General features: G+C 45.2%; 1 protein-coding gene across 2 annotated transcripts in view; it reads right to left on the bottom strand.

Annotated features, from left to right (window-relative positions):
* MDGA1 (MAM domain containing glycosylphosphatidylinositol anchor 1) overlaps positions 1-15,061 on the bottom strand; it is a 188,689-nt gene that overhangs the window by 59,783 nt on the left and 113,845 nt on the right. For both annotated transcript variants that reach the window (XM_021550432.2, XM_021550430.2), the window contains exons 11-14: positions 14,229-14,406; positions 13,198-13,221; positions 5,735-5,887; positions 4,418-4,552 (exon numbers count right to left, since the gene is read on the bottom strand). In XM_021550432.2, the coding sequence (XP_021406107.1) occupies positions 4,418-4,552; positions 5,735-5,887; positions 13,198-13,221; positions 14,229-14,406 (490 nt within the window). The remainder of the gene's footprint in view (positions 1-4,417; positions 4,553-5,734; positions 5,888-13,197; positions 13,222-14,228; positions 14,407-15,061) is intronic.

Genomic DNA, 15,061 nt, shown 5'->3' with positions numbered 1-15,061 from the left:
TTCATTACAAACTCTTCATTTAACTCTAACTGCAACTTGTTTTCAGGAGCCTAGAGAGAAGTGAATCATATTGATTAGGAAAATCAGCCTCCCCTCAGTCAATCCAGTGATGTAATCCCTATTGTGTAGAGTAATTGCACTGGAGATAATGGCACGGATTTAATAAATGACACATTTCTATATAAGGCAAACTACATGTATCCAAAAGAACACAGTTATCTCCAGGGTGCCATCTGTGCTACTGTGCAGTGGCAGGGTGCTGTGTTCATAAACAAAGTTTGGGTAGGAATGAAGGAGCTATGATGTTGAATCTCACAAAAACTATGCCCTTGTGGTTCAAGCTGATTTTTCATTGACATAACCAGTCAATCTGTGTGACCTGACGATTCTGAGTAACATGACTTGTCAGAAACAAGTCAAAGCCACACAGCACTTGCTGGCTCCTATGTGTGGTCATCCACCACGGCCTTTTAGACACACCTTTGCCCTGATTGTCTGATCTGAGTTGAAGAAGTAAAGAAGCAATTCAGTTTGGCAGGCCTTCCAGACCTGTAATTCCTCCTCAACAGGAGGGCTTCAGTGGTACTGACTGTGTAAGTGGCCTGCCCACAGCCCAATTCCCTTTGTGAAACAGGCGTGGCTTTCTTCAACTCAGATGCTGTGGCAAGTGATCTGATCAGGTCTCACTGTTTCCAGTGACTTAGAACCAAAATCCTTCTCAATCAGTCCCCATCACTGTTCCTCATGGGACTTTAGAATAAAGTAGAAGAGGAAAAAAAAAAAAAAAAAAAAAAAAAAAAAAAAGGGAAATGAAGGGAAAGAAAAGTTGGAAAGGACCTACAATCACCAACTGCCTGACCCCTTTCATCACCTCTCTTGGAAGCCAATTCCAGTGTCTGACCACCCTTTCAATAAAGAAATTTGACCCTCCCCTGGTGCAATTTTGAATCATTCCCATGCATCCTGTCACTGCATACCATGGATCAGCACTTTTTAGCCCATTTCCCTCCTCAAGAAGCTGTAGAAAGCAATGAATAGTTTTATTGCAAGCTTCCCATCCTGATTATACACAGACCAGACTTAGCTGGGGTTGTCAGATAAGGTCTGTGTTAATGCTGGAACAATCACCCCTTAACTCTCCATTCATGGCTGAAATTTCAATGTTTCTCTCAGCAACCTTCATCTTGCAAGCTGACCATGAAGACATCTCTTGCTTGCAGGAGCATCCAGCAGTGAGCAGGAGGCTGCACAGATCATAACCTGGCTACCATTGAGTTAGGAGGCATGAGAGAAAGATGGCAGGGGACTGTGGTAGAAATAGTCTGTCAGGGAAACTGTCCTCTTAAAGCATCCTCCTCTCAGGCAGCCCCAGGGAGGGAGGGAGAGGAGTATGATGGCTGAAGCAAGGACTTGAGGATTTGCTCCCAGCCAACCTGACAAAGAGGATTTTTGAACTTGGCAAATAGTTGCTAGCTGCCATGGCTAGTTTCCTCCCCTGAAGAAAGTAAACAATTCCTCAGAAACACAGAATATTCTGAGTGGGAAGGCATCCACAAGGATCATCAAGCCCAACTTCAAAGTGAATTGCCCACACAGGGATTGATGCCATGACGATGGCATCATTAGCACCAGGCTCCAACCAACTGAGCCTCATTTGACATTTCTACACCAGCTGCAAGTAAAATACTCTTGTTCTTGAATGCCTGGTAGAAATAGGATTTCTTTTCTTCCCCTCCCCCTGAATTTTTTGCTGGGGCTGGCAGGATCATAGGGCAATGTGAATGTTTGCTACAGAGGGGGCCAGAGGAAGAAAAACAGATGACCAAATAACTTCAGAAGAACAGTGATTGCCTCCAGGGAGCTCCCCTTCTTCCTGCTCTCTCATCAGCTGGGAGATATTCAACGGCATCCTGCTCTGCTAGTCACTGAATATTTTATATCATGGCTACAACCAGTGCATTTGTATTCTGTTTCTCTCTTTCGTCATATCTATTATAAACGAGTAGTGTCTGGGAACTCTCCCAGGGAAGATTTGCCTGGATGGCTGCGGATATTTTATAGTCAAATTGTGAGAGTAAGCCAGCTTTCAAGTTCTGTAGTGGGGAGGGGGGGAAGGTAATAAAAGAGTTATTAAAAAAAATAAATAAATGTTGGGATTTTATATGGCTACTTTTTGTAGTAACAGAGCTTCAGTTTGCTCCACGATGGAGCTGAAGTTGCTAGAAGAGGCTTGGGGTGGGAGACACCCTCTTGCTGGCATTTCTGCTGACAGGAGCAATCTGATAAACTCTTGCTGGCATCTGGCTTAGCAGGACTGTGCTGGCACTAGGTGAGCCAGGCCTTGTGGCCATGGCTGCAGGCATCAGGGATAGTGGGTCTTTGGGAAGCAAGGCATGGCTCAGGACTGCAGGAACCCCATCTTTGCCTTCACACTGTTGCACATGTGAGATGGATGGAAGGACAGGGTCTGTCTCCTCATTTCACAGGAGAAGCCCTACTGAGTCCTACACCCTCCTCTAACCCAGGGCTGAAGAAGAACTGAATAAACTTGTTTTGTCCTAAGAACTCAGGGAGGAGTTCAGCCAGTAAGGGCATCAAGCCTGGTATCAAGGCGCCGAGTTTCAATTTGCAGGCAGATATATGGTGGGTTTGCTGGATCAAGTCATATATTACACAGGCCAAGAGAAAAAGGACTTTTTTCTCATTTCATTCTCTTTCAATCTTTGTCTAATCAGTCTGATTTTAAAATTTGTTCTCAGCTCAGCAGCACCCACCATGGAAATCACATGGCATTAAAGACTCTATCCACCTCACAGAAATTTATCAGCCTCTGTACAACAAGTGGGAAAACAGGGATCAAAAAGGGCCCATAACATTGGTTATGAAGGGAAAAAAACCAAAATATATAAAAGGTGTCTGAAGTTGAGGAAAAGAAATGGCCCTTAGAGGCTTTCTTAGTTTTCAGGAATCACCATCACTTTTGGGTAATTTGTGGGTAGAGCAAATCAGCAAAGAGTTAAAATGCTAAAAGAAAAAAAAAAAATTCTAATAAATTGATTCTCTGGTATATCCAGTCCACCCTATATCTGGACAGACCACCAAAAAAGAACTGTTAAACCAAGCTCCTTTTCAAAATCAAGAAAATGTTAATGAGCTTTTACTTCACCTGTGAAATGAATGTGGGAATCTGACACACGGAAAAAATCAAGAGAGGCCTTCTCTCTCTGCATTTTTTTTTTTTTTTTGCCAGTCTCCCACTGATCTGGACCACTCTTCATCAAAGAATGAGACCCGTGTCCAAGCCTCCAGGAGAAGATGAGCAGGAATCAGGCAGCAGAGCTGACTTACCATAAGGGCCAGCTGCAGGGAACACATGAGCTTGCCAGACAGCATTAGCAGCTGGACTCTGTCAGCTAAGCAGAACCAGCAGCTCCAGGAAAATCGGGTGTGAGCCAACACTAACAGTGCTCTGCCTGAGCAAGGTGCCACCGCTGGCAAGAGTACAACATGGAGTGGCCTGTTCCAGGGGGAGTCCAGGTGTGTGAAAACACCTCTGACCTAGGCCAGTTCCAAGTGCAGAGAGCAAATATGAACCCTCAAAACACAGACACAGGTGGAGACGTGATCAGTGAACTGCAGCCCAGCTCCTAGCCCCAACACTCATGGTGTCAGGGTTTCAGCCTTGCCCAGATTTTGCAGTTTAACCTTTCAGCTGTGCCACATGTGCACAGAGATGTGGCCAGTCAGGAGCATGTTCCCTCCCAATGACATCTGCAGTACTGAGCAGAGAGAAGTTAATTAACCCCGCTTATTGAAAGGCGGACACATTCCTGCCTGGGCCCTGATTTTTCAGTCAGGCCCTAGTCCAGCAGGTGATTAATAACCCTGTGTGCTGTGCAATGAGTGCATGCATTATTCAAATTAATGAAATTATAATCAAGAGGTGACGAATTAGCAGTTCCTTGACTAGATATGGAAACTCATTTGTGTGCCAGGCGCTTCTGTGGTGCTCACTGCAATTGAGACTTACAGCAACGAGAGGAGGGAGCCAGGCAGCCCCTTGGCCCAGCTGGGGGAACACGCATCCTGCACATCCCAATGTAGGTGTGGCCACCCCAGAGCTCTCTGGTTCACAGAGCCCCTTCATCCTCTTCTCCTGTCCAATGGACAGACTGACTGTAAGGTGCTGCCCTAGGCATAGGCTGTGACAGCCTCACAACCCTGACACTGCTGGACTATGGGACAAGTATTTGAGTGCAGTAGCCCACTCTACTGCTTGGAATACTGGAGTAGGACTCCCACCCTCTGGAATTGCTGGTCGCAGGCACAGCTGCTGGGGCAAGAGGCTAGAGATCTTCCCCGAGATCTTCCCTCAGCCACATGAGACTGAGTTTACCCTTCCCCAGAGGGGACTCACCAATGTGTTTCCCATACATGTGGTAGTAGAAGGAGACACAGTAATACTTGGCAGTGATATTGTAGAGGGGGCTGATGAGCCGGGCCTTGTCTCCTGTCACCCGGGGCCGGGACGCCTCGATGAACATGTAATAACCTGCAGAATGAGAGGGAAAGGTGGGCAAAGACAGCATGCACTGGGTCTCCCTCCAAATGATGGGATGCCAGTGTGGCTGGGAGACCACCCCTACTCTGGGAGACATGGCCGTGATATGCACAACTGCTCTGTGCCCACTGTGATCCTGGCCAGAGACACTTGCAGGATATCTGCAGTGCCTCCCCTGCCTTGGCTGTATTTAGGGAAGCATGGCAGAGACAGGCATCTGCAGACATGCTGTGACCACCTGTGGCAGGTGGACCCCTGCTCGTGCACATCTGTCTGGGTGCACAAAGAGCCTCACAGCTGACTGCACTGTGCAAGGAGAACACCAGAAAGAGAAACAATTCCAGACTAATTTCTCTTCCTCAAGTAGAGGGAGAGAGGGTTTGGTACATCTAGCATGAACAATATTGTTGTCTAAAGAGAACAATACCAAAGCAGTTGTTAACAGCCCAGGGAGGAAGAGATTAGCCATTTAATTTGTACCATTTTCAGTGCTCAATCAGGTCGGTGTACTGAACACTAATGGGAGAAACCATTTCCTTAGTGGGCCATTGGATGTTTCCCATTTTTTCCTGAGTTCAAAGATATGTGTTTGCATACAAATTTACTTTTCTTACTACAGAAAAAGGGATGTAGTATGCACTTAAACTGGGAGCATGTGCTCCACACACTGCTAGGGTGAGCAATACATAACACCAATCTCCTCTAGCTATAGGTGAGGCTTCCTCCTGCCTCACAGGCAGCTCTTGTCTGGTCTCTCATGCTTCTGTACTTGGTACTAAGGAGATCTGTTTGCATCCCTGAAAATTTCTTTAAGGACACAGCTTGCTAAAACCTACAGGGCCATTTCTAGATGTCACAGTATTCTCCTACTTGCTTATCAATTTTTTTTTCTTCAAAACAAGCATCAAACACTGCAAGAGCATTAGGCATCAGGCAATTAGCTGACAGGAACTAATCCTCACACTATTCCCTTCAATAAAGTTGTGGGTGTTTTAATTGTGTGCTTAATTCCAATCAGTAACTTGCAAATTAGCTGCCTGCTCCCTGTATCCCATGTGAAGTAGAAAGCAGATCAGCCTTCCATCAGCTCCCAGAGCTGTAAGATTCCTGACAAGAGATGGTGTGCACCTCCCCTCCCCTGCCAAGCCAAAAGAAACCCAGACTTTTGCCTACCCTCTGGCGTACCGCTGATGTCCATGGGGGGCCCCGTGTTGACGGTGCGCTTGGGGTTCTGGGTCAGGGCATTCTGCCGGGTCCAGTCAAAGTTGTCCATCTTGTCCTGCACAAAGCCACAGATCTTCTCATCCTCAAAGCGGCAGGTGTTATCTGTGGGGAGGGGAAGGGAAGGGGCTGCTCAGCTGCTGCTTTTCAAACACCCTTCCCAAGCTGCCTGGGTGCTCACAGCAGTGCTGTGTCACCACTGAGGCTCTGTGTCAAGCCAGAGGCAGATGGGCAGCCCCTGACCTCAGGAGGAGGCTGAAAAGGAATGCATCATAGAAATAATAGAAATCACAGAATGGGTTGAGTTGGAAACAGCCTCAAAGTCTATTCCAAACCCAAAGTCAGTCCCAAGCCCATTGCCATGGGCAGGGATGCTATTCACTAGAACAGGTTACCCAGGGTCCCATCCAACCTGACCTAGAATACATCCACAGATAAGGCACCAATAACATCTCTGGGAAGCCTGTTGCAGTGCCTCCCCATTCTCTGAGTAAGGAATTTACTTTTAAAATCTAATCTAAATGTCCCCTCTTTTATTTAAAAATGTTTCCCCTTTTCCTATCACTACCCATAATACATCAGTGATCAGTGTTACTACAGAAGTGTTAATCCAGGCTGATAAATGTGATGGTGTGACAAAATGGAAGAAGGCTATTATGGCTAAAGAGATTCTGTGAGAGATCTGAAGGGGCAAATGTAGAGGAAGGTAAAAAGATCACCAAAGGCAAACTGGCTACAAGGGCTTTTATATCAGAACAACTTGATGGTAGAATCATTTCCCCAGGAGAGAGGAAAAAGTAGCAGCAGATGACCCCCCTTCAGGCTATATATTTAACTAAACTATGACACACATGAAAAAAAATCAGCTGTGGAGAAGAGGTCAGCTCAGCATGACAAACGTGTCATTTAGCCAGAGTACATCTAATTTACACCAGCTAAAAGGCACATTTGATTTTGCAGCTTATGCTGGTTCCCCTAGCAAAATAAAACATGTAGGTAAAAGATTTTTATGTAGGATCAATGACATATGCAGTATGCAGGGCTGACTTTTATTACTACCACAAGATAGTTACACCCTACAGCAATATTGTAAGATGAATGAAAAATCTTGTGCATAGACATCACCCAATATGGACTTGAAGAGATTGGAATGAATTGGACATGACCATGCTGAAGATTGTAACCTTTGTGTTAAAAAGGTAGTTTTGAGTCACAAAAGCGAAGGTCAAGAACCTGCTTTACACTGCTGACACAATAGGAGAGGGATGGATGAAACAGGATAAAAAGAAAGAGAAAACAGGTCCAAGAACCGATATGAAAACTGAAGTGTGTTTTGAAAAGTCCCTGGGCAGAAACCAGAGCGGGAGAATTAACTTGAAGTGGGATCTTGGACCTTGGTATCTGCAAGCACAGATACCTTTAATTGCTGCTTTTAAGTGAGAGCAAGGAGGTGTGCTAAAAGATGAAGCCATGAAAGAACACGTACACAAAAGAAACCAAGGCTCTTGACAAGGGCTTGGAATATGCTAGAAACTTCATCAACGCCATGCTGGTGCAAGACTCAACTTCTTGGGGTTTACCTCCCACTATTATTTATCGTGCCTAAATTAAGGGAAGCCCAAATGCCTCCTGGGGCTCCTGCATTCTTATATCTTCAGTCATGACTTGCTCTGCTTCCTGGGCAGGCTTTTTTCTCCTAGCATGTATGACTCCAGCAGGACATGTAGGACAGAGCAGGGTCCTCAACCTATGGGTTGGGTGCCAAGGATGGGACACGCAAGGGAAGTTTTCTGCAATGCCAGGGGCAAAAGCTCGAGAAGCAGCACAATGTGATGGTAGGAGCTTCATACATATACTATACACAACACAATCTGTTCTTATGTAACAAAGAAGAAACACTACCCACGAAATGAACAGAATCTTGACTTTGAGATGCTGCACCTTCTGGTGGCTACCCTATCTTCTGGTGGCTAGCATCCTCCCCATCCTCTCCCATTTGGAAGTGAAAATTACTGTAATCTAAACAGACATCAAAGGTCTGCACACCCCTGTGGTAGAGAACTGGGTTCCCCTTCCTGCCCATCTCTTTCCAGCATCCTATCAAAGCAGTGAGAAAAGAGGATGCAGCCTCCTGAAGTAACCTGCAAAAATGTCTTGCCAGCATAGGTTAGACAATGTATGGCAAGCCAAGGGTCTGGTTCACAGACCAGGACAGCTGGGTTTTCAGTAAACTCAGCAGGAAACACCACATGCCAACTCCTTTGGGCTGAGCACAGAGCACATGGAGAGCTTGTCTGGGCTGGCCACTTAACTGCTTATTAACCCAGGCTAAGTGCTTTCCACTTAATCTGCTCATTTCTAATTAGCATCCAAATCCAAATTAGCCACTGCTCTGCAGTGCCTGACACAGGGGCCCTAATGGCATCTGGAGCTGAAGGGAAGAGAGCAGAGGACAGGGCAGATGTTTGCAGGGTTTGAGACAGGGTAACTAGGTGGGATAGGAGGCCTCTTTCATCCCCAGAACAAAGAGATGGAAGGAGAAAAAAGTCAGAAAGCAGCTCCTAAGGGTCTTTCCTCAGCTGTTTTGGCTGAGAGAATGGAGTTCATGGCTGTACCAGATCCCCAGTAGTCCTCAAAGGAGACGCTGGAGCCCACAAGCTTGCTGATGTTGCTGGATGGTGTAATACCCCTGGTTTCTCTCCACTGCACCAAACATATCTGCATGACTCCAGCTCATGGGTTGCCAGCTGCAGTTCAAAGAGACACATTTTCTCTCTGAATGGCATTATCTTACATGGCAGGATCCACAATGACTGTCCTTTCACAAAAGCACCAGTCAATTTGCACCTCTGACCCTGTTGAGAGCATGGACTTTCAAAGAAAGATGACATATTTCTCTAACACAGAATTACCTTGACAGGGAATATCAGGTGGAAAGCAGAGTAAGAAGCTGTAACACAGAGGTCAGCCAGGCGATTGAGAGGGAACAAACCACAAATAAGGAGGCACAGAAACCAAAGGAAAGGCAGATTAAGGAGAAAGCACAAGCTTAGGTGGAGATCAGAGAGAGTTGTGCAAGATGACCTGAAGACAGCATTCCAAACTTACCACCAAGGCCTGGTTGTGCCAGCCTGGTGGACTACTGTGCCTTCATATGTAAGAAGCCACACACATGGGATGAGACTGCTCAGAGAAGCTGACTCAAAAGTCCATAGAGAGCACTTTTAACATCCATATAGGACCTTGAGTGCATTTTATCTTCTCACTCAAATGCAGCTCCTTCCAGAAGGCAACGCTTCTATCGCAGTGCCTAAAATAGAGAAGGGTTCCATGCACCACAGATCAAGTAATGCTTAATCAACATCAGGATCCTCTTATGTGCAACACCACTTGCTGTGCAGGAGTTTGAACCTCCAGCACATTGCCTCTGCTTAGCTTGGGAGCTCCAGGCACTTTGCAACAACTAATGAATAAGGCTTCTTATTTTCTCTGTAGCATAGCAATGCCTCTTTCTATGCATCTTCTGCATAGAAAACAGATGCTCAAAGTACAGAGAGACACATTTAAGGCCACAGAAGGCAGTGGCTAAGCTGGAAACAGAACCTAAGTGCTCTGACTCCTGGTCCTTTGGTATAAAACAAGACACAAGAAAGCAAAGCTCTGTAGTTTCTGTGAGCTACAGGGGAGGTGCCATGAATAACTGTGAAGTGTTCAGTGTTTGGGACACTGCCAGCAGTGTCAACCTCTGGATGGTTATCAACAAGGTTCACCAGGACAAACCTGGCAGATCCAACCAAGAACAAAACCTTTAAATCACCTGCTGTACCTCAGAGACCACAGAGGTGATCTGACTTTTGACCTTGACTGTGTGATGCAAACCTTCTTCGAGACTTTTGCCATTTGCCAGGGATCCTGGTTAAACCTCAGGGAGTAAAAGAAGCTTCCTGTTTAAAATTTAAGCAGTGGATTTAAATACTGAACACAGAAGTTGTTATCTGGATTGGTACAAGTAAGGTGGAAGTGGCAGGGAGCTGGCTCTTCAAAAGCTGGATTTAGTGCTGCCTTCATCACACAGATTTCCTTGGCAGGCTTTGCAGTGGTGGCAGCTCAGAGTGCAGAGATTTTTGCTCTCAGTTACAGACACCTCCATGCATTCCCAGGGGAGAGACCCTCTGCTATGGCTATTAGCATTTCTTGTTGCTTTGCCTTCTTGAGAAACATAATAGAGGTTTTCCTTTCAAGTCCTTAGGCAAAAGCCATCCCTAGTTCTGAAATTCTGCCAGATGAATGCAAAAAATAGTAATCTTATTCTAGCTGCAGACTATGGGTGAATAGAAGATGGAGTGCACTTGAATAAAATTGCCTTCATCATTTAGCTGTGGTGTGCAACTGATACTGGCTTGGAGCATAAAGGACCATGCTCCGAGCCCCAGATCTGTCGCAGATCTGCTGTGTGACCCTCAGGCTATCATTTTCTGGACATCAGTTTCCCCATCTAGAAAATGAAGACAATGAGAACTGTATTGAGACCTCAGAGTACGTCATGATCTAAGAAAGACTATTTAACAGTCTCTCCCATTGCAATTTTCTAGGGATTTTATACACAGTAATGGAAGAAAGTTTCACAATGCTGTAACTGGTTAAGTCATCCTATTTGCCACCAGGACACAAGGAACTGTCACCTCTTTTAACCTTTGCATTACAAAACATTCTTGAACAATGGGCACAAACTTAAGTAATCCAACTCTAAACAGAGGCTGACATTCCCACATATTCTTACCTGAACAAACTTGGATTCCTCTGGACTCTGAGCATTACCAGAGACCAGACACATCAGCAATAGATGGTAAGCAACAAGTCAGGCTAATCTGCAACAACCAACATCTACCACAGATCGCCACCCACTGTACTTGCCCATGGTCCCAAAAGCATGGATTTAGCACCCCACACAGCCAGACTGCAGGTATGTGAGAAACAGTATTGCTGCTCTGAAAGGGCAAGACAGGCTGGCCAGCAAAAAAACAAATGAGCTATCCCATATACTTAATGACATCTCATCAGGGTTACGTCTGACAAAACAAGGGAAACCAAAACACCCACGGAAGAGGAGTTGGAATGGCTTGTGGGGCAGCACTCCATAGAAAGCAAACATTATATCCAAATAAAATTGCAGAGGAGGTAAGGACAGAGCAGATTCTCCACCACTGGAATGTGGTCATGACATTAAAACAATCGGTTATTCTAAGAGAACTTTAAGGTAAAATATTAAAATTCAGATAATACTTAAGCTGTTTTTAAAATACAAATTCTGCTTTTTAGAACCAAATTAACTGATTTTTAAGAGTCAGTCTTACTGGAGCCTCTAAATATTTGAAATTCCCAATGTCTTTTGTTCACTTCCTCTGCTCTTCCTTGGCTTTTCCTTTATAACCCAATACCTGGCTCTGTAACCATGCCACACCCATGCCTGCCCCAATGTTATTAACATCTTATTAGGCTGAGAGAAAAAATGCATGAAGAAGTAATTGTATTAAGTGACTCTCAGAGTTTGTAAATTAATCACCATTGTGCATGCCCTTGGATCAGCCTGCCAGAGGCATTAATCATCTAATCTTTGCCTTTCACTCCAGAGCTTTCAATGTTTGCTCTCAGAATTTGGCTCAGCAGCCTAGTGTGACCTTTTCCCTGGGGATGGTGGTAGCAGGGGAAGTATGAAAAGAAGAGGTAGCAGGAGGGATTTCCACGTTTTTGGGATGAAGAGTTGGGGAACTCAGCTGTGGTCCAAAGAAAGAGCTAAAAGCCTTTGGGCTCATATTTCACTGGCAGCAGGACTGAAAGAAAAGGGCATATCTGAAAGCAAGTGTGGTAGGTCTAATTTTAGGCAGTCAGACTCAGGGTGTGAATGCATGGGCAAGGCCCTCATAACTGGCCCAGAGGTCCCAATATCCACCAGAGGCTGGACAATTTATATCAAGAAGAAATCCTAAGTTTTGGGTTTACTGCATGAAAAACATGAGTGGCTGAGTTATGTTCCACCATAGGCAAATTTCTTTCAGTTGTTCTGGACTCAAGCTGCCAAAGCTACCCCAGGCAGGCAGTCTGAAGGCTCAATTTACAAAGACCCCAAGAGATTGACACAATTAGGACTGAACTTGCTCTGGGTTTACCAGTGATTTATGCAGTGTAAAAGCAAGTGGCAAAAGGCCAAACTTTGCCACTTCTGCCTGTGGGCTGGGACACTTGCCTCCTCCAGCAAGTACTGAGAGACATATTTTAGAGTAGGTCCCTGGCAATACGCTCTGTGTTTACCAGTGAGTCTTCTGTGGAGAATATTTAAGGTAGATCAGGAAGTGAGGAAAAGAAAGCAAATGGAATCAGGAATTAGAGGCACAAAATCCCTCTGACTGTGTAAGAAGCTCCTACTCTCAGGCTTCATCAAACCATCCTCAGAGTGTGAACATGCAAGAACTCCTTGTGGCCGCTTTAACAAGAGAGCTCCCTCTCCCGATTCTGCCATCACCTAATCCTGGTTTTTCCTCCCCGCTGGTACCCTGCAGTGCAGCAGTAGCACTTACCTACACATGGAGTAATATATAAAAACACTGAATACTGACTCAGCAGCTGGAAATGGAGAAACAGCTCCATGCTCTCTATGGCCCACTAGCAAGTAGTCTGCCCATCTCTGCCCAAGAGTTTTGCCTGCGCTTACATCCTACAGTCAAAGTGGAGGGACCTTCTTGCATCTCCAGGGGAACATTACCCCACTACTTACAACAAGCTAGAACTTCTCTTTTATGCTCAATGGGCACTGTCATGTTAGTGTTAAAGAACATCATTCTTAGACATTGTGTATTCTGCTCTCAAAATCAATGGGAACTCTGAATACTCAATACAGATGGGCCTGAATAACCAGAAGGTAAAAAAGCAAGTTAACAGTGATGACACTGAAGGGGAAGAAGAAAGGGACTGTGCTCAAAAAGTTTGCAGGAAGAGACAGATCTGAGCTGAAGACTGCTTCACACAAGCCTGCAGAGATACCAAGTGTATCATTCCTAGTCAGAAGAGGATGGGGAATATTCCTAAACACAGATATTTTGGGGGAACATTTAGTAACCTGCTTACTGGAAATAGATTTCTTGTGCTGGGGTATGGAAGTGGCTGTTCAAGATCAGTCTACTCCATAACAAAGATACCAGGTGTGAGTGAGAGGCATAAATGTCCTGGCAAATCTCAAGGTACAACAAATGGCAATATTTACCGGAAACTTTAGTGTATGCAAATTAATCCTCTTTTGGGGAAAAAAGATTTGACAAAGTCAGCTGTGTATTCCAGCTGCTTGTCTTGCCTGATCTGCTGGAGTACTCGATTAATGTACATTACATTCAAAGCATTAACACAAAGGTCTTGTTGCTTACCTGTTGGATTTGGATAGTTGATTGCTAGAAAAAGAAATAGAAAAACAATTAAAAACAAAAGCAGAAATCATAATCAAAGTCTGAAAATAAAGCAAACACATCAAGAAAGGTCACAAATGCACAAGTCTCCTGGCAGCATCCCCATGAGAAAGCAATGCTTGGTGCCTGTTTTGGTGATGGAAAAAAATACAAACACTCTGATCCAAGCAGCAAGAGATCTTAAGAAAACCCTACCTAAGAGGTGAACCTGGAATCATAGGAAAACCCTTCTGGCAACACAAGTAGTTTCCTCCTGGAGTACTCAGTGGGGTAGCACCCACTTAGATACCAAAGCTTGGTATCTGAGGGGGACATCAAAGCAGTTTGATGCACTATGGATGCTGGGGACATTGGACACGCTGTCAATCCATGGGACAAGCAAACCTAACGGGAAAAGATCTATACTTTCTGCTGAAATGGAGGGCCCAAACTCCTGTTGGAGAGTAAAGGAATCATAGATTTGCGGGAATAGAGAGAGCTGTGAGCTGTTGGATGATAGTAAGAGAAATATGGTCCATGTATACCAATGAGATAATCTGGGATTCAAGGTATTGGACAGAGCTACAGATTTATGAGTGGCTAATTAGGATAGGAATCATGCATTCAGTTTCCTGAAATTCTCTTACTTTCATGGGTGTGTGGCTAATATACAGCATCCAGTGGCTATCTTGTATTATAAACCACTGTACCACAGGGAGTTGCAGCATGGCCTGACTGGGGTTTTGGGGATCTCCTGCTCACAAGGTGCAGAGTGTGAGTTAGAGCTGCTGAGTGAAGGATGAGTGGAGACTAACCTTCAGAAATCTCTAGTGCTCTGCATTGATGGTAGCATCCAAAATACAGTCAAACGTGATAGCACTGTGCCATCAGAACTCCTCAGAGCACAGAGACCCGCCCAAGGGTCACAGAAGAACACCTCTCTGCATGCCCACATCCCCAGGCCTGAGGCTCAGACCTGCTCTTGTAGGCAGGACTGAGGAGGAGACACCTACGTTCCATGTACCGGATGACGCGGGCAGACATATCTCCAGCCCCAAAGCTGGTGATGGGCGTCAGACGAACTTCATAGCTCTGAGGCACTTTCAGGTTGGGTAAGATGTGCTCCAGCAACAGGCCTTTCTCCATTTTCTTCACAGGAATGAAGGTTTGGATGGTATTTCTCTGAGACAGCTGCACAGAAAAAGAACCCATAGTGTCATGAAAATCCTGAAACTGAAAAAACCTGGGAATCGTATCCATCGTCTAACACCCTATTCCTCCTCTTTCTATACAGATCTACACCCACTTGCTTCATGAGATCTTCATGCAGTATTGGTTTGAAAATTGCCATCCCTGGTACAGAACAGTGATCAGAAGCCTGAGTTCTCCCTGAAGGGAAATCTTGGTGTCCTCCAATGGAGGGACTGTAGGGACAATTTGAACTACAGGTCCTGAAGCAACTTTGAATCAGAAGCAGTGGTTTTAGGAGGGAGAAAATGAACCCAATTCACCCCTGTTAGTACACTCAGGTCCTGTGCAAACACAGCATGGCATTGCATCAAGATACCCTTCAATTCACAATCACTGCTACGGAATTCATTAATTTGCTGCCTGTGCAATGTGGTACTTCATTTGGTGTCTCACTACTACCAAGCAATCTACTACCATATTTCCTCAGAAACCTTCCATAGGGTCCATCCTTGGACTGCCTCCACAGACCAGAGCAAGGGGTCTATTTCAAGTTGATGGTGCTCTGGGATCACTCACAGGCTCCCTCTTCTCTGATTCCCATTGGAAGGGGATGAATTATGTTAGCTGAACCATACCATCTAAACACTGCTCAGTT

Source organism: Lonchura striata, chromosome 3 (assembly GCF_046129695.1).
Source record: "Lonchura striata isolate bLonStr1 chromosome 3, bLonStr1.mat, whole genome shotgun sequence".
Taxonomy (NCBI): Eukaryota; Metazoa; Chordata; class Aves; order Passeriformes; family Estrildidae; genus Lonchura; species Lonchura striata.
The sequence above is the reverse complement of the archived record's forward strand: the minus strand, read 5'-3'. Positions and strand labels throughout refer to the sequence as shown.